This window comes from Crocodylus porosus, unplaced genomic scaffold, assembly GCF_001723895.1.
Source record: "Crocodylus porosus isolate Cpor-Errol unplaced genomic scaffold, CroPor_comp1, whole genome shotgun sequence".
In the NCBI taxonomy this organism is placed as follows: Eukaryota; Metazoa; Chordata; order Crocodylia; family Crocodylidae; genus Crocodylus; species Crocodylus porosus.
This window is the reverse complement of record NW_017728921.1, coordinates 16,369,503-16,391,249: the sequence shown is the minus strand read 5'-3', so window position 1 is coordinate 16,391,249 and position 21,747 is coordinate 16,369,503. Positions and strand designations below refer to the sequence as shown.

At 46.7% G+C, this 21,747-nt stretch overlaps 1 protein-coding gene across 2 annotated transcripts; it reads right to left on the bottom strand.

The window, feature by feature from the left end:
- Positions 1–3,175: 3,175 nt before the first annotated feature.
- On the bottom strand, positions 3,176–21,716 carry DDX51 (DEAD-box helicase 51). Of its 2 annotated transcripts, XM_019539119.1 has the most exons (16): positions 21,679–21,716; positions 20,049–20,485; positions 19,392–19,648; positions 18,315–18,465; positions 17,059–17,204; positions 16,644–16,715; positions 16,327–16,433; positions 14,898–15,006; positions 14,092–14,237; positions 11,532–11,730; positions 10,021–10,136; positions 9,794–9,910; positions 8,751–8,852; positions 7,477–7,540; positions 6,517–6,651; positions 3,176–3,795 (listed from the first exon to the last, which is right to left on the bottom strand). In XM_019539119.1, the coding sequence occupies exons 1-16, from the start codon at positions 21,699–21,701 to the stop codon at positions 3,769–3,771; spliced, it is 2,208 nt and encodes a 735-aa protein (XP_019394664.1). In that variant the 5' UTR covers positions 21,702–21,716; the 3' UTR covers positions 3,176–3,768. The 2 variants fall into 2 exon arrangements, with proteins under 2 accessions (XP_019394664.1, XP_019394663.1); XM_019539118.1 differs by lacking the exon at positions 21,679–21,716 and having other exon boundaries at positions 20,049–20,589.
- Positions 21,717–21,747: the final 31 nt, after the last annotated feature.

Genomic DNA, 21,747 nt, shown 5'->3' with positions numbered 1-21,747 from the left:
ACCCAGCTGTGACAGCCAGAAACCCCTCTGCTGTACCAAGCCTCCAGGTGGGACAAGCCGCTCACATCAGGAAGTAGGATCCTGGATCTTTCTCTTGTCACATTCCTCCAGAATCAAGTGACAAAGCCAGAGGGTCCTGGGGCTGGGAACAACCATCAGCTGACTCTGGTGCAGTGCTAGAACTGGGACTGACAATCAGTGAGCTGTGCATGGTAGAGATCATAGTAAACATTCCTGTGTGACTGCTCAGGACACACTTTAATTTTAATACCACACAGATTTAACATACATATTAACTGTCCCATGTGACGAGACCCTGAGGGTGTAGCGAGACGGAAAGTAAACTGAGTTAAAAGGCAGAAGGGGGGAGCAGGGTGGCACTTTAAATATTAACTTGTTTGGAGTGGTGGCACCCTGCCCTGCCTTGTGTCCCAGTTAAAGAAGAAAGGGGAAGAAAAACCACAGATAGCTGAGCTGCAATAACTCTATGCAGAAGACACCTACTCTGTTCTGCAGGAAGTAGAAACTAAATCCAGGCAGTTTACTGCAGAATGAAACCATTACTAAACTACTGCGGCTTAGGCTCCCCTCATGGAGGAACAGAGGAGATGCACAAATATTACCATGGAAAGTCTCCCCACTTTTAATTGGGTACAGTTTTTTTTGTTTGTCCACAATATAAGTCCCATTTTCAGAACTGACTTAAGTGCAGAAAGCTCAAATCCTTAAAACTATTTAAATAGTCAATACCTACCTAAATACCTTTAAAACTTTGAGCCTTATGAGCCTAAACCATATTCAGAGGCAACTCGCTTTTGAAAACAGGCCTTAGGCACTAGGGCTGTGTGAAGCTTCGGTCCCTGATTCAATTCGGCCAGATTTGGTGGCCAAATCTGGAGATCCTTTAATCTCTCTGAATCAAATTGGAACCCTGCGAATTAATTTGGAGATTCGGAAAGATTCGGCAGTTCAGACATAGACAGTTTTAAGTGTTTTTTCTACATATCTCAAGGTACCAAGTGGCTTGTGAATGCTGTGATGCTGGGGCAGATGGAGAGTCCCACAGGAGCGCAGGGGGTGCCTCAGCATGTTTGGCAGCAAACCTGAACTGGACCAGAAGCTCTTCCAATCCACTTCTGGGTCTGCTGGGGAGCCCCCCCACACAACCCACCAGCATGGCGACTGGTGCCTTCTGGGTCAGGGGGGCACCTGGGGTCCCCCGTGGTGGATCAGTGAGCTGGGAGGGTTGAGGGGGGCCCCCAGTGCTTTCCCTGGCAGACCTGGGGAGTACTTCTGGTCCACTTCTGGGTTTCTGCCAAAACTGCGGGGGGGCTCCCACACTCCTGTGGGATGCTCTATCTGCCCCAGCATTGCAGCATTCATGAGCCATGCGTGGTACCTTGAGGTATGTTGAAAACACATTTAAAGCTTTGTCTATGGCCGAGTGCCAGCTGGGGAGTGGGAGTGCTGTGGCTGCTTCACGATCGGCTGTAGGGGACCCTCCCCCCACATCCAGTCAGCAAGATTGGCCATGGGGGGACTCCCCTCCCCCCTATCACTGACTGGTTGCTAGGTGGGCACTTGCCCCCCTAAGGTGGCATCAGTCACCCATGGCTTGTCTAGATAAAAACCACTGATAAGAACTTATCTTGAGAATACTACCTTGATCAGGTCAGAATAAGCAGACTATTACAGATTTTCATATTGCTCCCTCTTCCTGCCTCTACTAATACCCAGCGACAGTTCATCAGACTTCCGCTCTCACTCCCCGGCTCATGTAGCTCATTTCAAATAAGACCTTTGGAATAAGTACAAAGAAATTCACTAAACAAAGTGCTATTATGTACACTGACCAAGTAAGAAATCACATGGAAGTTGGTTACACTGAGTCCTTTTTCCCCATGGCTTTTTCTTTGATTGTTTTTGGGGTATTATGATTATACCTAATTTGCAAAATGATGGTATATAGGATCTCTGCCTGACGCTCTGCTTTCTAAGTACAGGAAAATGAATTTTCCAGGTTGTCATAAACACACAGCAGCCTTTAGCTAGAGTAGAAGTCTCAGCTCCCTTCACACTATGGTGAGATTTTGCCTTTCAGGTGGGCAGTGTAGGCCAGGCAGCTTGAAGATAGAGGCTTCAAATGCAAATCATTCTGAAACAACAACTGCTTCATCCATGCATTGTTACTCAGGGAGGATTGTGCTTTTGTTCCATATGGCTCACCTGATAAAACACCTGATCTTGGTTTTGATTTTTTAATTATGACTTTAAAAAGCGCACTTCTTTTAATCTTGTAGATAAATGAACAACTACGTGGTTTCTCTTTGCCACAAGTGAGACTGTGGCTCTCAGTATCGGAAACTCTGCTATGGGAAATGTCTGTGTAGTAAGGGGATGGCAATCAGGCCAAGGGAAGATGCAATCTGGCTTCAGCATGATGCAGGTGTTAGTGCAGGATCATTCCCTTTAAGATTTTTTTTACCATCTTTTTACAAAAATAGGTGTCCCTTCCCTATTACTTGAAGATAATCTGGCTAGCCTTCTCTCCTTGGCAAAGCCCCAACTCTCAAACTCCTTTTAACTTCCCATGACTCGTTTCCCTTTAGAAGGTCTAGTAGTTTGTGGAGTTGAAGCTTCCACCCAATCCAAGCTACACCTTGTTCCCACAAACAGCTTAATGTATTTTTACCTTTTTTAAAAAAAGGAGTTTGAATATTATATAACAGCTCACACAAGAAACAAGTATTCATCCTTCCCAGTTTGATTCCTTATCCTGTGTTTGGAATTCCCAGGTGCAAGGGATCTAACTTATTCTGGAAGCTCAACTTAATTATCTGATACCCAGCCAAGGATGGCACCCTAAATATCATACAGAGCAGATGAAAACATTTAAGAGAATCACACATCAACTGCTGTCAATTAGAGTGCTGAGGTTTCACCAGGTCCTATAAGTAACTTTATAATACAAATGGTAAAACTTGTAAACTTTATCTATTGTGTTGCTATTTATACCAACAGCTGCTTTTTCCACTAGAACCTGGGACTTGGGCATAACTGGAGTGGATAGGAGGTTTGTGCACCTGGTAAAAATGGTGCAGGACAACAACATTCACTCTGGAATCTCTATTGTCTGCATCTCTACTCGGAACCACCTCTGCAAAGATATTGAAGATCTTGTTAAATATTATTTTTTATTAAAAAACAAAATCTTGACTCCTGATTCTGGAACAGCTCCTGAAGCTGCTGGCTAGTTCTACAGTCATTGTACATTCTTTTTGGTGAGTTTGCCAGTAGAGATGGTGCTTCTGCAGCAAGGGAGAAAGAACGATGGTCTAAGTCCAGCTGACCCACAGGCCAAGACAAGGAGATAGAGAGCCTGGTTCATCATCTTTGGTAACTACATGCTCCCTCAGGCCCATACTCCAAGGCAGGAGGATGGTTCCCTTACTGTTGGCCATTTTAAGTCTGTTGATATAAGCTCCTTTTCAAACAATATTTTTGAAGTTGGAAAGTGAGCTTTGCTCCCAGCATCCTCACAGTGGAAATGAGCTATACATATGTATTGGGTCCAGGGAACAGCTGTCAGTAAGGATGTGATTAGCTTCTTGACAAGGTTCACCAGCTGATCCATCAGCTCTGGGACTGCATTTTGTTGCCACAATGCTGTTGCCAGCAACCAGTTTAAGTTCATAACCACAAAATGTAGTGAAACACCTGTCCTGGCTGCTCTCAGTGCCACAACATACATCTTTCCCCTGGGTTGTCTTACGCGCGTTTTTGTGCTCGCTCATCCTGTTGAAGACAAAAAGAGGTAACTGCAGATACCGAGTGAGCCTTAGGTCTCACACAATTATGCACAAGCAGTACTGAAAAGGTAGTGATGCCTCAGAGCCTGACAAATCTTTTTCTTTTTCAGACATTGCTGCATAGACAAGCAGCTGGACTTTGAAGCCAACATATTTCATAGGTACGAATGGCCCCAGACCCCTCAGCCTCCACATTTCAGACTCCCTACAGACTTCTAAAGCAAGAGGTCCCATGCAGTTCACCCAGCATGAAATACTTACCCAATCGTCACTACTCAGCTGACAAACACAAAGTCTTGCTGACTTAGGAAAATGCCTCTGGCTCCCCCAAAATGCTACTGGCAGAGTCAACACAAAGAACCCTCTTTCCTCCAATGTTCAAAATACAGCCCTAAAGTTTGCCAACTGGTAGGATTCAATTCCATGGCCATGTGCTGTTCAACATCTTTATCAATGATTTAGATGAGCATGTGGTAAGCATGTTGGCCAAGTTTGCGGATGATACTAAGAGGGAAAAGCAGTCACACTAGGGGATAGGACGTGGACCTGGATGACTTGAAAAGGTGGGCGAAGTGGAACTGGATGCAGTTTAATAAGGATAAATACAGGGTGCTTCATCTGGGAAGAAGTAACTTGTGACGTGAATATAGGTTAGGAGATGTCCTGGCCAGCATGATGGCTGAAAGGGACCTTGCGGTTATGGCTGATCACAGGATGAACATGAGTGGCTAGTGTGACGCTGTAGTCAACAAAGCTAATAGTATACTGGGATGCATTAGCCAATGTGTTGTGAGCAGGGCTATGGAAGTGATACTTCCTTTCTACTCGACGCTGGTGAGACCCCAGCTGGAGTACTGTGTCCAGTTCTGGGGGCTGCACTTCAAAAAAAGATGTGGAGACTCTTGAAAGGGTCCAGAGAAGGACCACAAGAATAATTAAGGGCCTGGAGGACAAACCTTATGAGGAAAGACTAAGGGATCTGGGACTGCTCAGCCTGGGGAAGAGAAGACTGAGGGGGGACTTAGTGGCCATCGATAAGTGTGTAAGGAGTGATTATTGGGAACTGGGAGAAAAAAACCTGTTCACTAGGGCACCCTAGGGGAGGACAAGGAACAATGGCCATAAACTGTCAGAGGATGGTTTCCGGTGGGATGCAAGGAGGAACTTCTTTATGGTAAGCGTGACCAGAATCTGAAACAGGCTTCCCAAGGAGGCAGTGCAGTCCCCAACCTTGGAAGTCTTCAAGAAGAGACTGCATAGACACCTTGCTGGGACCATGTGATCTTAGCAGTATTCCTGCCCAGACCAAGGGTGCCAGACTCAATGATCTTTCAAGGTCCCTTCCAGCCTTTGATTTTTATGATTTCTGCATATCAAATTTCTAACTTTCTACACCAAACCTGCAGCTCTGCAGAAAGGCAGTTAACACTGGCACTTCTTCTCTATTGGTTGATCTCACCTTACGAGCATCGACATTTCAAAATAGTACAGAGTACAGTCCAAATTTAGGTTCTGTAGCATCTCTGCAGATCTTTCTGGTTACAAAAGAATTCCAGACACTAACACTCATGTCGAAGTAGTTTGTGTTTTTTGTACTCAATAGTATTTTATTTTAGGGGTGCAACAATACAGATTTTGGGGGGCAATACTGATAGCCGATTATTAATGAGCCATATTAACCAATACCAATCTGATTCCTGATATGCAACCCAGCAGTTTGGAGAGCAGCATCCAGCTGGTATGTCTGTTGGGGGGAAGGGGAAGTGGAGAGAGAAGGGTCGTGGGGGGTGTAGATCAAGTCCCCCACAGTGAAGGAGGGTGTGGGGCTGGGTAGTGGTAGGGGCAGGTGCTGCCAGCCGGGGCAGGGTGTGGGACTGAACTGCAAGTGGCTCATCTGGGGAGTAGAGGGGAAGTGGCTCCTGCTGCTGTGTGCACCCCCGGGGGGAGGGCATGGGGGGGGGGGCAGATGCCCCTCGGATCTGTGCACTAGGTGAGGGTGGGCTGTTGCTGTGGGCTGGGGCCAGTGCCGGTTATTTCCGGTGGGGATTGGGCTGGGGTTATGCTCCGGACAGGTGACAGCGGTGGTGGGAGGCAGGGCTAGGGAGGGGGAGTGAATTCTGGGGTGGCTGTAGCCCCCCACCCCATAGTCCTGGTCCCAGTGCCACCACTGCCTGTCCCAAGTGCAGCCCTGGCCCAACCCCTCCTGGGAAGAGCCCGGAACCAGCACCAAGCATGTAGGAGGCAGCTCACCTTCACCCTGTGTGCAAATTCAGGGGACATGTACCTCTGTGCCTCCCCCGGGGAAGCGCGCAGTGGTGGGAGCCACCCTTAACCTCCCTGCACCCCCTGGATAAGACACTTGTGGCTCTGTCATGTGCCCTGCCCCAGCTGGGCAACATCTGCCACTGCGCCAACCCCAGCCCCACTCCTTCCCTCACCACAGAGGCCTCCATCAGCCCCTCCCATTCCCCCTGCCCCTTCACCCCAACTTACTTACCAGGCAGACGCTACTTTCCAAGCAAGGACTAGTGCATGCTGAGGCTGCGGGCATGCATGCGGCATTTATCAGGGATATTATCGGCCACATCAACCAAAAAAAGCCAATTGCCGATGATATCAATTTTCTTTTTATCACTGCTGATATGATATGGAACAATGTATCGGTACACCTCTATTTTATTTTGCAGCTCCTCCATCCTGTGCTTACCTTGACAGTTTTCTGGAGTTGGGACAGTGCTTCTTCATACCTCTCTAACAATGACTTTATGTACTCACTCTTCACCAGCTGTTTCCCCAGCTCTGGGAAGCCAGCATCCCTCAGCATCTGCAAGAACTTCTGCTCCTGCAGAGCAAATCAATACAGAAAGTTAAGGGGAGGAAGATTCTCGAGATAAATCCCTTATCTCATTTTTTCAACCAAGGTGTTTTGAACTGTGAAGTGGTGAAGTAAGCAGGCTGAGAAGGCTTAGTGTGGGTTGGAAATGAGTGACTGAAACTTAAACCAAGCATAAGCTCAATCTTGAGGGAGTTTAATGCTTAATTAGATTGAGTTTGCAGTATCTTGAAACTCCTTAAGAATCTGCAGGCAAAGCCTGGAATACAGCAGTGTTTGTCAGCGGGCAAGGCAATGAGAGGGTGCATTTTCAGTACTGGTGTAGAAACCTGGGCATACCACTTATATCAGCATGTGAATAGAAACACTGGTGCTAAATCACTGCCTGAATTACTGATTGAATATCCAAGTCATTATGCTTCATGTATTCAAGATTGGGCATCTTACAATTATGAATAATTTGTATGAAAGACATGTGGCAATGCCACACAGATATTAATGACAGCAAAGCATCCCTAAACAGAACTAGGCTGCAAGCCAGTTATGAATTGGGGGAGGGGGAAGAGTGGCAGAGATTACACTCCCACCAGGATCTGGGGGAATGTTTGTTCACCAGAGCGCCCCAAGGGATGACGAGGTCGAACGGTCACAAACTCCTGCAAGACCGTTTCAGGCTGACTTCCTGCCCTTTGGGCAGGGGGCTGGACTCGATGATCTCCCGAGGTCCCTTCCAGCCCTAATGTCTATGAAATCTATGAAATCCTCCACCTCCTCCTCTTCTTTCTCTGTGCTTCACTTGAGAAAGAAGTGGCAGTAACCATAGCAGTAACCTACCTGCACTTTGAGGAGCATAGTGAATGCCAACCCTACCCTTCCAGCTCTAGCTGTTCTTCCAACTCTGAAATCAGACAAACATATGTCAACCTGTCACAGCAATACAAGCATAACTGTCAGCATCACAGCTGCAGAATAGTCCTTTTATTATATACCTGCACTGAGTTCTCTCAATAGCATGAGTCAGCACTGAAGAAAATGCCAAGAACACTCACCTGAGATGCTCACTGGCCCTCAACTGTCTGATTTTGGAATTACCTAAACTTCACAGAAATCTGAATTGTTTCTATCATGCCCCGATTCGATTTGGTGGAGATTCAGCCCAATTCAGTGGCCAAATCTCTGAATCCAGATTGAATCAGAAGACCCTTTAATCTCTCTGAATTGAATCGGTACCCTCCAAATTGATTTGGAGAGACTCGGAAAGATTCGGAGATTCAGACAGAGACAGTGTTTTCTACATACCTGTAGGTAGCAGGGGGCTCATGAATACTGTGATGCCCCACAGAAGTATGGGGGGCTCCCCAGCATGCTTGACAGCAGACCCAGAAGTGGACCAGAAGCACTTCTGCTCCACTTCTGGGTTTGCCGCCGAGCACGTGGGGCCCTCCCCCCCCCCGACTCCTGTGGGATGCTCCATGAGCCCCAGCATCACAGCAATCATAAGGTGTGCCTGCTACCTCAAGGTATGTAGAAAAAACTTTTAAAGCTGTGTCTATGGCCAAATTGCCGATTCTCTGAATCAGCATCGAATCTTCAGATTCAGCCAAATCGAATCAGGGACAGTGATCCAAATCAACAAATCAAATCACTGTCCCCGATTCGGGCCAAATTGAAATCTGAATCAAATAGGGCCCGCTTCGCACACCCCTAATGCCAACCAAGGCAGCTCTCTACATAAATGCACATTTAACATTTCAGGGCTTTCAGAGCATCAGCAGCTCACGCTGATTTCAATGTTGCTCATCACAACCCCTGAAAAAAAGATCAGGCCCACAACACTTGCAATAGTCCAGGGCAAGACCTACATTCCCTGTAAGCTAGGTTTGGTTTAATAAAGGAACGGCCCAACTTCAGTGTAGCATTGTGTCATTACAATGACTTATTAGGTTTAATGTCGATTGAAGAGCTACTTTGACACTGAATTAGCTAGTCATAAAAGGTCCCTGTGAACCCCACATCATAGACATTTTAGACAGACGTTAACAAGTCATATCTGAAAAGACAGATGTGAGCTCAGATGAGATCTTGCCTTGTATTCATGACCCACTTACCGGTGAATGTATGCCCTGATGTACTGGGGGGCGTCATAATTTATTACGTACTTCACTCCTTTAATGTCAATCCCCCGAGCAGTAGCATCTGTGCTGATTAACCTGTTTTTTAAAAAATGTTTACATATTTAAATAATACATTACATATACATACACACACAGCAACTACAATATTGGTACCATGCATTTCCAGTTTGGCCATATTACATAGAACTGCCCAATGACTGCAAATTCTGAACACAGGTGGACATGAACACATCATAACACTGTACTAACATCCCTGTACAACCCAAGGGTGGAAGTTTTGGTTAGGTAGTTCTGAAGTTGGAATCACACTCTTCTAAACCACTCTGAAAAGGCACCAAGATGTTTATGCTCGATGCATTCAGCCCAATAGCAAAGGCAGCGTTTGAACATGTGGGCTGTAGAAAAAAAGGTTTAATCTGAAAGCATTTGTTTCTTTCAACAGTTTTCAAAAGCACTTAATAATAAGTACTCAATGCCCCTTTGATTATTACAGGAGAAAACGTGAGGTAAGTGGTTTACCTACAGTCACACAGCTGGAAAGAGACACTAGATATCAGGAGCAGGACAGATCTAGTAAGGTAATGCTGCTTCCATCCATTATGTCACTGTAATAAAATGGCATGTATTTTCTATTTGTTTGCCAACAAAGTAACTCATTTGATTGTGAAAAATCTCAGCCTTGCCGTGCACAATTACAGCATGTTTTGTGCAGCTACTGAATAAGAGTTTATTGCTACTGCTCATTATAAACAGGACACGTGCATGTGGGTAAGCAGCTAGATTCTAAAAGCCCATTTGCAGATGCAAGAATCACAACCACATGATGCTCAGCTATGATCAACGCATATGGGCACAGGGCAGAACACACGAGTCTGGCTCCCCATCAGTTTACAAGTTGGTTCTTGTGACCTTCACGTTTCATTTTATTATGTATGTGGATTCATTACAATCTGTGTTGGCAGTACCTTGGCTTAGTGTTACAGGAAATGCTAAGAACACTTATCAGAGATGCTTACAGTTGTATTTTGCCCTGTTCAAACACCTTCAAGGTCTTCTGCCTCTCACTTGGAGTCAGCCTGGAAGAGAACTCAGCCACATTCACTCCACCGAAGGCTCGGACCAGCAGGAACAGCCTGTTTGGGGGCAAGAAAAGGAAGGAGAAAAAGATTTCAGAGTAATTTATTTACTCAACTGGGCCATATACGAATGGTGGGATCTACAGTGGGTCCATCAATGCTCTCACCTATGTGAAGTCTCCTTTGAGTTGGTAAAACACAGCACACGAGTGAACTTCATTGTCAGCATGAAATGTAAGAGGAACAAGGGCTTCGAATTCAAGTTACAGGGCACATAATATTGCTGCAAAGGACAAGGACACACATTCACTTTCAAAGCATCAGTCCTCACATTGACTGTTGTCTCTGAAACCTATTTGCCTACACTTCTTTGTATAATATTCCTCCCAAACCCCTCCACTAGCAGAGAGAGTAACAAACCCACACTGCCACCCCTTTGGGGGCAAGCCACACAGGGAAAGTAACATGACTTGGTAGATACAACACAGGACTGGGGCCTGAGACTTCTGTTCCTGTCTCTGATACTGATGTGCTCTGCAGCCTGAAGCAAGGAACAAGCAGCATGCCTCACTTCCCCAGTCTCTAATAATACAATGCGTACTCATCTCTGCAATATGCCTTGAGATCTACAGCTGAGAAACACTACATATCACTGTACCTTCTGGTTGCCCGCTGTGCAGCACTGCACTCCACCCTCCTGGAAGGGAACTAGCTACTTGTACCGGTGCAGGCTGGGAAGCAACTGGCTAAGCAGCAGCTCTATGGAAAAGGACCTGAGGGTTACAGTGGACAATAAGCCAGTAAGATCCCATAGTGTGATCTCATTGCTAGGAAGGCTAATGGCATACTGGGTTGTATTAGTAGAAGTGTTGCCAGCAGTTCAAGGAGAGTGATTCTATTCCCCTCCATTTGGCCCTGGTAAAGCCACATCTGGAGGACTGAATCCAGTTTTGGGCTCCCCACTTCCGAAAGGATGTGGACCAATTGGAGAGTCCAGCAGAAGGCAACAAAAATGGTAAGAGGGCTGGGGCACATGATATATGAGGAGAAGCTGAGGGACCTGGGCTTATTTAGTCTGGAGAAGAGAAGACTGAGGGGGGATTTAATAGCAGCCTTCAACTACCTGAAGGGTGGATACAAAGAGGATGGAGCTAGACTGTACTTACATGACAGAACAAGGAGCAATGGTTTCAAGTTGCAGCAAGGGAAGTTTAGGTTCAATATTAGGAAAACTCTCTTACTAGGAGGGTAGTAAAGGACTATCCAGAGAGGTTTTTAAGACCTATATAGCAAAGTCTTAGCTGGGATTGATCTAGTTGGGGATGGTCCTGCTTTGATTAGAGCGTTGGACTAAATGACCTCCTGAAGTCCCTTCTAACCCTAATTTTTTATGATTCTATGTTTCTACCTAAAAAAGTCATCCTGGGCTGATTAACAGGTAGCAATCCATCAGCAGGTATGTAAATGCAGAAGTAAGTCAGTAGGACGTCTCTACATATTTGAGTAGTGCAAGGCTGTATACGGAAGAAAAGGGATAAGATTATAGGGAAAAATGTGACTTACTTCAGAGCAGATCAAACTGCTTTGAGTCTGACCTGCTCTACAGGAAGAATCCTTGCAAGTACATCCTCTTCTAAAAAGGTACTGTCTACTGCTGCCGAGGGATGTATCATCTTACCGAAAGCCCTTCGGGGAGGGTATATTTCTTTTCAGCATTCTGTTCTGCCACTGGTCCAGCTGAGCTTGCTTGTTTCTTGGAGTAGACGGAGGTGAAGAGTCGAGGCTGGTACAAGCCCAGTTGCTGTAATTTCTCTGGGTTCCTAGTCAGTGTTGCTGAAAATAGCAGTTTCTGTAGTGGTATCTGGGGACAGCACAAACTGGAATAGACCATGGAGGGCCATTTAGACTGGGGGCATAAAGGAAGAATCGGTGCTCCTTAAGCACTGTCAGATGCTTTTTGAGGGGAGCCAATAACTAGTCCTGATCCCACACTTCTCCTGCAAGTGTATTTTCAAAATTTCCATTGTGCTTGCTTAGCCAGCCCACCCTAATTAGCCCTGTAAAGGGAATAGCAGCTAAGAAATGTACACACAGCCCCCAATACATGTACCTGCTTCCCAAGAGACCAGGCAATCTTAAACAGTCTTAACTTCTCCAACCTCTCCCCTCCTGTGTAGGGCTAAAAAGATAAACCGGGGTGGGCAATTATTTTGGCTGCAGGGCTGCTTAACAAGTTTTGGTGAGATGTGGAGGGCCACAAGAGCAGCCCTGTCCCTTGACCAGTGCCTCACCCCTGCCACCATCTTGGGACTGGAAGTCCCGCCCCCAACCCCCACCTTTGCCACAGAAGTCCCTCCCCTTGCCCCCAGAAGCACTCCTTTTGGGGAGGGGGTTTGTCATCTTGGAACAGGAAAAAAAACACAAATTATATACTAAAAATCAAATATTGGCAATAACATATTTTAATTTTATTTAAAAAAACATTTGTATCTTGATTTGCATGGTGCACACAGAGGTAACTGCATAAAAGCTCAAAGTGAAGTTTTACTCTTGTATATTGCAGGAAGTGAGGACGGGTGGTGGGTATGGGCTTTGTGGGGGCCTGCGGGTGTGTGGATGTTTGTGTATGTGGGGTGTGGGGGTATGTGTGGACGTGCGTGGGTGGTTACGGTGGGTTTGTGGGGACATGTTTGTGGGTGTGTGTCTGGGTGGGTATGGGGTTTGTGGGGGGCTGTGAGGTGTGTGGAGGGTGACTGGGTGTGTGTGTATGGGGGTGTGGGGTATGCATGGTGGGGTATGGGTGCATGTGTGGTGGGTTGTGTGCACATAGCAGTGAGTGGGGCTCCCCTTAGAGGCACACAGGTGTGTGTGTGCGGGGAGGGTGTGGGTGGGTACAGAATTTGTGGGGTTTGTGATTGTGTGTGGGGAGGGCATGTTGTGGGTTTTGCAGAGAAGGGCTTATGGGTATAGTGGGGTGTGCATGGGAGTCCCCCCCATCACACATACCACCCTGAACTAGGCAGCACCTGTCCAGCAACTGCCTGGAGCCCACGCACCCTGTGGTCCCTCTCCACCACTGCCAACAGTGTGCAGACCCAGCGTGCCCCGCCCCTGCTTCTGTCAGAGCGGATCAGCGGGAACCTGGGCACGGCTCCAACCTCATTCCCCTGCCCCATGCCTGCTCCTTATCGCCCGTGGTGCATCCTGCTGCCTCCCGGCACAGAGCGGGGCTGAGGCGGCTCTGCAGATGGACTCCCTTTCTAGGCAGCCCAAGAGGCGGTGGCTCCTTCCAGCTGTTGCCGCCACTGGCCCTAGGTCTGGTGAGAACCTGTGCTGCATAGCCTTGACCCTGTGCCTGTTTCAGGCTCACCTATCTGGGCTGAGCAGCGGTGGCACAGGACAGAAGTTGTTGCTCAGCACAGGGGAAAGCAGTTCCTCCCCCTTGCCACCATCAGGCAGTTCCTACTGCAGGTGCCTAGAAAGGCAGTCCAGCTGTAGAGCTGCCCCAGCCCTGTTGCGTGCCTGGGGGCGGCAGAATGTGCTGCAGGCAGTGTGAAGCAGGAGCAGGTGGTCAGGTTGGGGCTGGACCCAGGTTCTTGCTGATCCGCTCTGGCAGGAGTGAGTCTGAGGGTTGCAGGACACACCATGAGTGGATTGTGCCGGGGCCAAGAGGGACTGAGGGACCTATTGTGGACCTGCTGTGGGTTAGATCCAGCCTGTGGCTGTATTTTACCCACCCCTGCTATAAACTGTTCAAAGGCCAGTCACCTGCCTGCATTTATTCTGTGAAATGCCATGGATAATTACATGAAACCAACAACTAAGAGTATGTGAGGGTTATCTCAGCAAATAATCCCATCCAGCAACTTACTGTGCCGCTACGGTGGATAGATGCAGTGAACTCAGTCAGCTATAATATTGGAATGACTGCAGTATTTTCATGTTCTACTCTATGCTAATCTTGGTGAAAAGACTGGGGAGACGCAGTAGGAAGAGTTATCTTTAAAAGCATAAATCAATTCTTGGCATCAAATATTTGCTACCTGAATGCTTCACATTTTCAAGCCATTGAAAGCAATAGCCTTTATCAGAGAGACATGTCAAGCCTGACTGAGCACTAGGGAGCATATAAGCATCAACACTGAGGCAGGGCAGACATTGGAACATTAGCATTGATCAGAGAGGGAACCTGGTGTCCTCATCTGTGGCACTGAATCAGAATGCATTTTGCAAGTTACCTGGCTGCTGTCACAGGCCCTGGCTCTGTCCTCTGGAAAAGAACACTGGAAGCAGAATCCTCTTCAGCTTTGAATGCAGCTTTCACCACCTGGCGCAGCCAGTTCTGGTGAATGTCATCAATCATACGGTCAGCTTCATCAATGATCTGAGTGCACATGGATACAAACCACCTCTGGTTAGGGATCAGACAGCTGTAGCTTTCCTTCTAGACATTTTAATCCCTAGAAACATTTGTTTTGCCTGAAACAAGTTCTGGGGCTAAGAAAAGGGAGTGAGCGTGCACACAACACACATCTCTTTATACAACCAGAAAAGTCTAATAAGCCAAACTGTTTGGTTTCTCCTCCAGAGAAAAACTTGGAAGGTGAATTCTGCACTTGGGAGCCCAGACAGGCATCTCGGTACCTGTTTTCAGTGTTTCATTGCCAACCTGAGACCCAGAACAAGTTTTACTGTTCATATATATCTATCACATACCGTTTATATAAAAAGGCAAAAGACAGGCTAATATCCAACGGTCTTAATAAGGCAACAGTTTCATGTGGTCTCCATGCACATTTCAACATGCTGGTGGAATACTGCAATTTGCTATTTTACTCGGAAACCCCTGCTTTTGATTGCTGATTGTGTAACGTGTCCCTTCTGGAAGCAGATGCTAGGACCAGATTGACAAGTAATCTGATTGTTCATATAGGAACTGCTGTGCTCATGTCAACATATACTAGGAGTACAAAGAAGTACAAAGTGGAAATTACTGATGAAAAAAGCCTTGTGATAAGACATCAGATCAATGGAGCTGCCCCACCAGAAAGCGAAGCTGTCTCAGGCTGAATCCAGGGGTCTGGTCAATATGATCCACAAGTCGTCCAGGTGTGGCCACAACAATATCAGCCAGGCTGCTGTAACCCATCACCCTGAAAGAGCAAATGTCTTGTTACCAAGCTACTTCCTGCAGTACATGTTATCATCAAATCAGTATAAGAAGGCTCCCTTGATCATCAAGTCCCTAGGCTCCTCCCAAGCACCTACATTGAACACCTTCAAAAGTAAATTGGATGCTCATCTTGCTGGGATCCTATTACCCCAGCTGAATTCCTGCTCTTCGGGCGGGGGGGCTGGACTTGATCTTCTGAGGTCCTTTCCAGCCCTAACGTCTATGAAGTCTATGAAATTTTCCCTTCACTTCATTAAGGAATAATTAACCAAATTACATGCTGAGATGGAGAACTAACTGATTTCAGCGAGATTTGGAGATGTCTTTCTTAGTAAGTAATCAGAAGTTATTGGAGTGTATCCCGTTTTAAGCCAATATTATAATGCCATTGCCTCAATCCCTAGTTCTCCTAGCAACAATGGTGTTTATGCTGGAGAACTTCACAGCAGAGAAAGGCAAGAGCACAGGATAGACAGCAGAGCTAACGAGCAGTCAATGAAGAACAGTCTCCTGCTTTGGTTCTTCAGCATAAATGCTTAAGAAGTTATCACCTCCTCAAAGGGATAGGTTTTACAAAACCAGGCAAGGGAAGAAAGCACTGAAGGCCAGAGGTCCCAGTGAGGAAGTATGTAGGCTGCTTGCAGAGGTTAAAAACAAACAAGCCATGCTTTACCGGAAGCAGCAATGCGTTACAGATGCTATGGAAAGGGACTGAAGTATAGACTAGGTGCTCCAGCGGGGTTTTTTGGTGCTTTTATCTAAAGCTGATTCAACCAGCTATTAGATAAGAATGCCAAAAAAGCCCCACTAAAGCACCCAATCTATTACAGATATGGGGCGAGCTGGGTCCAACTAATGTGCTGCCTTCTCTGGGCACGTGCTGGGCTCGGCATGGGAGTGTGCCGAATTTAAAGCAAAGCGCTTTTTTTTTTTTGGGGGGGGGGAGGAGGGAGGAGTGTTAACGTCTGGCAAGCAGCCATTGTGGCCCATACATTTCATGATTTATTTAAGTCCTGAACACAGATGGCACAACTGATGGAGACAAACGCGTCCTTTGAAATGTATTACTGTTACCATGGACAGGCAGTTATGTAACCAGCAGTCAAAATCTCAGGTAATGTTTCTATTTCCCCTGACAGACTAAGAGTTAACAAAACACTTTAAAATTGTAGCTACTAGCAGAAAATTGTGCTTCTGCAAACATGTGATGCGACAGCACTTCAACTTCACCATTCGCTGAGATAAGGGTTTAAGATTCAAGAGCTCTAAAAAACATAATGCAAAAGAATATTTAACCTACCTTCTCTGAACAAGAGCCTCCTGCTCCTTTGCGAAAGATTTCTGCCCAGTAATCAACACGACCTTCAAACCTGTCCCATCAGTGTAAATGTTGAATACTCTACTCACCTGCAGGGGGGAGAAGGGATTTGTTGTTAGCTATATTGATAACTGCTTATGACAAAGCGTTCCATTATCTTGGCCCAACATCAAGCCCAGTGAGGGACTTCAATCTACTTCCCATCCCAGAAACCAGGAAGCATTTGTGTAATGTGTTTAATGACCAGCCTTTCACTTGACTCAAACTCAGCTCAGAGGAAAGAAGAAAAAGTAATTTACCTGTTGTGCCAGTTCTTTGGTGGGCAGAACTGCCAGGGCTCGCACTTGGCAGACTGCTCGTTCCAGCAGAGTCTGCCAAAACAAAGACTATATGAGAACCTGAAAGGAGCAGAGCTGGTGTCCTACCCTGTCATCCCAATAATCCCCCAGCATTTTCCTTTCATCTGTTCCTCCTCCAACCCCCCCACAATTCCTGAGACTACCTCCTTTGCCAGGAATACTGGATGAAACACTGAGACTAATCACAGTATTCAGTCTAAATCCCGTAGACAGTTTTGAAAGCCTACAAAGCTCAGGGCTTGGGATCAAGTTTCTTCCTATGTTTCTGACCTATTTCAAGAAGCTTCTGTAGCTCTGCAGTGAAACAAGGGCAGTCATGACCCTTAGTACAGCTTTACACCTTGGCTGAACTTACCTGTACCACAGGTATGATGAAAGACAGTGTCTTCCCACTGCCAGTAGGGGCTGAGACGCAGATGTCACTTGGTTGGTATCCTCCTCGTCCTACCAAAAAGCCATTGCAGGCACCCTCCAAAATGGCAGGAATTACCTCTACCTGAACTGAACAAATCAAAAAGGAAAATGAGGGTCAATTAAAAGTTATTAACTAACTGGGCCAGAATTGACTAATAGTCCTAGCTTTCATTGGAGCCCAGTCCTGCTACAGCCTGAATTCTGGACTCATACTACTGGAGGGAGATATGATGGTGCTCAGCAACTTGTAGGACTGGACACCTGAAGACAAGCTACAAGGAACAAAGCAGAGCAAGTGCAACCTCTCCTCCTTTCTCACACCCTGAAAAAAAGGTTACATTTATTATTCCACTCTGGTCTGTCAAAAATGTCCATTAGCAAAGTATTCAAGAGCCTCTTGCTACTACCAAGATAAATAAATGGGAGACTACCCCAAGAACAGCACACTAACAGCTCTTACACTCCGCTACATGTTTTAGCACAGTAAAAATATTAGATACTGAAATGGCTTAAAATAGAAAAGTTTAGAACCAGATTGTAACTTTTGAATGGTTTTCTTTCGCATACTAAGACCAGACAACCAATATCTTTGTGACCTGGATTTAGGTTTTTGAAAGTGAAGTTTAGAATGACTACGCTGGGTTAACATAATAATCCTGCTTTAAATTATATTTGTACATTCTAAAATGAACTCTGACATGTACATGCTTCCAACAAGATATTCCAGTTGAGAACTCACTAGGTTTGTCCCTGACCTGATTCATAACCCCCACATAGTTGGGGTAACACTGTAGTTATACTTGGTATCCAGAGATGAAACAGTAAGTTCACTCAAAAATTAATTTAATTTGTACAAAGTAAATTTTTCAGCTGTAACATATCAGGAACTTATGGTTCTACTTCTTCCCATCCTACTTTGTTAATGAAAAATACCAAATCTTAATCATTCTTTAACCTATGCATTTTAAGTTCTAAAGCAACATAAATGCCATACTGGCTAAAACATCATAAATTCTTACACCTTTCAAGGATTTCTGGCATTTCTGCTTCTAGCCAAAATTACTTATTTCCTGCCTTCCCCTAGTTGTGACTTTTTCATAAGTTCTTCATATCGTGTATGCATTTATGAGACATGAACTATATAAACAGGAGGAAAATTAACTGATCTAGAAAAATACAAGACCACTATTAATGTACCTGGGAAAAAGGACTCTACTCCATTCACTTGCAGCTTCTTCAGAAGTCTGGGATGAATTCCTGGGACGTCTTGGATTGGAACTAGGTTTTCTTTGATACGTTTATGTACTAGCTTAGGTTGAGCAAGCCATTGTGGCAAGATGGGCTGAATCTGGAACAAAAAGCAAATTGAGATGGGTGAGTCTACACCCATGAGGGTGTAAACTCATTCTCATTAAAGCATCACAAAAAAACTCATGGTATTTAGTTAATACGCATTAAAATTGGCTAATGCATATTAAGTGTCGCTAAGGGCACCTACAGATGTGTAGTGAGGCTGCTCCAATGTGCTGTAATTACAGCATGTCAGCGCAGACTCAATTAATCAAGTTTGCTGGAATGTGGTAATTACTGCACTCTAGCAGTCTCCAGCATCACACGTATCAGCATCCCTATGCTGAAAAATGGTGGCGGGGGCACTTTTCTAATTAAAGCTCCTCCCCTCCCTCAGCATGTGTATAAATGCCCTTCTAAACCATGCACTTAAGGTAGACTAATGCACATTTTCATAGTACCTCACAATGGAAGTACTAGATTTAATGCACATTAACACACATGTAGACATATCCTATTTTAAGAAAAAAGAAAGAAGTTTGACAGCTTCTCTGAAGCACGAACACCTTTTGCATAGGCCGCCCTGGTTGAATTTCTTTACACTGGTCTAACAATAGCTTGGGTAGACAGACTTGTGTTATTTTGAGTATAAGGAACAACCCAGTCAGCTTTGGTGCAGGTAAATCAAGCCTGCCTGGGCACTGGGTAAGTACTCAACAGGTGAAACCCAAGGTTCTACAGATACACCTCTCTCAATATCCAAGGCAGCTATTTTGCTGCTTTTATGGAGACGTTCAAGGTATCAGAGCTCTGGACTACAGGGCAAACAGTGTTTACATGAAGCAGGAAATCCCTGTTTTCAAAGGCTGGTGAGCCAGGCATGAATAAAGTAACTTCTAACAAACATCACAGCTCACTATACTATACGTGAAAGAAAACACCTTCTTATAACAATCAGAATGAAATCCTTTGTCAGGTAGTTACCTTATGTATTGCCTTTTTATCATAACCACCAAGAATTTTCAAACTAGAGGGTGGTGGGGTTGCCTTTTCCTTTCCTGCAGTGGACAATTGTTCATTCCCACCTTGATTCCCATTAACAACTTCACCACTGCCTTCCTCCCCCATTTCAGCTCCATCAGCTTTCACTTCTTTTGAAAGATCCATCTTCTTCCTTCTTTGAGTCTGCCTTCTTTTCAAGTTATTTCTTTTCTGTTCTTGTTCACCATTTTCTTCAGGATCTGAAAAATTATTAGGAGAGGAGGAAAAAAATACTACAAGAAAGCACAACAGCCTTTTTTGAAAAACCACCTGCAAACTCATTCTCTTACCAATCAACCACCTTTCAATGGTAGCAGCAAGACAGCTGGACTCTGACCTTATGGGCATGCCTCATCTCTGTAGACCCCCCTGCCACTATGTCCCAATTTTAAACCAAGCTCAGAAGTTCAGAATGTTGCTTTTTCTGTGGGGGAGGAGGTGGAATGTAACTGAAACTTAAACACTCTGCTGAGGACAAGACTGTCAGTGAAGATCCAAGTTACGCAAAGGGAACAGGCAAGTTCATACCTTCTGCTTCTCTTTCAGCAGAGCTGTCCTCTACAAGAAAATTAAATTCTATGCTTCATGTTATGTTTTTACCTGCTTCAGTTTTCTTTGGTGATACAACTGAAGTTTTCTTGTTGTTTCTCTTTTTCTTTTTGAGTGGAACATGCTCTTGGGCTGCCTCAGCAGTGAGGCTGGAATCAGCCAGTTTTGCAGGCTCATCAGAATCATTGCCGCGTTTGAGGTTTTTCCTTAACTTCTTTGGCCCCTCTGCACAGACATCCTTGTCGCTCTGTTTCCTCTTTTTCTTTTTTGTTTCTCTCTGTGATTGGTTCTCAGAATCTAAGCCAGAGTCTCTGCTTTTAGGCTTTTCAGGGAGTTTGGTTTCACTTTCCTTTAGCCTGAATTCTCCAGAAGGCGAAAGCTCCTCTTGCTGCTGCTTCTTCAGCTGCCGGGCTCTTGCCTGCTCACGCAGCTGTTCCAGCAGTGCCTGCGACGAATTCCCCACAGCACTGTCCTCCTCACCAGTGTACCTGCAAATTGCACAAGGAAGCCTCTGAGAACCTGTCACAGGTAGCGTTACCATACATCCAGGTCTTCCTAGGCACATCCTCTTTTTGAATCCTCCAATCTCTGTCCAGGTGGTTTTTTGAAATCTGAATATCTGGGATTTTGCTCTGCTCCTCTGGTGACAGGAGGGGGAGGGCAACTGGAGGCAGGGGGCATCATGTGCATGTATGTGTGCATGCACACACACATGGCTGGCATGCAACCAGGCAGGGGGAGGGAGCAGCTTTGACAGCTGGATGCAGGTAGGTCTATGGGGGGCGGGGGTTGGATGGCCAGGGCCTGAGAAGTGTGTGTGTATGTGTGTGGCAGAAGCGTGTAGAGGGGATGGGTGTGTGAGGAGAGGCAGGTGCCTGACAGCACTGAGGGGAAGGGAATGACCAGGTGTTGAGGCTGCAGCAGGGTAGGGGGAAAGTGCCTGTCCTTCCAGTGGGGGGAGGGGGACCCTTTGAGGGCAGTGGGGAACTCCACGGCCGTGCTCAGAGGGGCATAGCAGCTGGGGTCCCACTGGGAATGGTGGGTGGCCAGGCTGCCTGGCAGGGTGCAGGAGCCCCAGCTCAGGGTTGGGGGTGCCACAGGCCTCCCCTCCTCTTCCTTCCTGCTCGTGCTGGGGCCTGACTTGATTTGCCCCTGCCTGCATGAATAGGGGTTGCTGCGCTTGGACCCAGGGCTGAGCTGGCAAGGCTGGGAGCAGAGGAGGCTGTGGGTTGGGAGTATGGGTCACTAGCAAGGCTGAGGATCTTGTGGGCTGGGAGTGAGGGCATGGGAGGGGCGGGGGGGCAACAGCATGGCCTGGGGGGTAGGGAACTGCGGGTCGGGAGCGAGTGTTACCAGCAGGCCCGGGGGCAGAGGCCACGGGTCGGGAGCGACGGGTACCGACAGGACTAGGGGGCTGCGGGTCGGGAGCAAGGCGTCCCCCAACAAGTGTCCTCTTTCTTGGAGCTGGAAACACGGTAACCTTGGTTGCGCGGCTCCTGGACTCAAGGCTTAGCGCCCCCGCGCTGGCTCAACCCGGCGGGCGAGGCAGAACCATGCTCGGGCAGGCGACAGCCGGGCCCCCCCGCACCCTCTGGATCCGGAACAACCCCAGGCCCCGAGAGCCCCCGGCCCGGCCTCCGCCGCTCGGGGACCGCCGCCCACGTGGCCCCCCTGCGCCCACCTGCTGATGCGGAACAGCTCCATGCCCCAGCCCCGCCGCTCCGGGGCGCGCGGTGATGACGTCACGCAG

Excerpts from the sequence above, each read along its gene's own strand:
- DDX51 (XM_019539118.1), bottom strand. The coding sequence starts at position 20,562 with ATGTGCCTAGGAAGACCTGGATGTATGGTAACGCTACCTGTGACAGGT. Across the intron at positions 9,911-10,020 it reads TCAAAGGAGACTTCACATAG|GCTGTTCCTGCTGGTCCGAG; the intron begins GTGAGAGCATTG and ends GCCCCCAAACAG. Across the intron at positions 8,853-9,793 it reads GAACAGGGCAAAATACAACT|GTTAATCAGCACAGATGCTA; the intron begins GTAAGCATCTCT and ends TTTAAAAAACAG.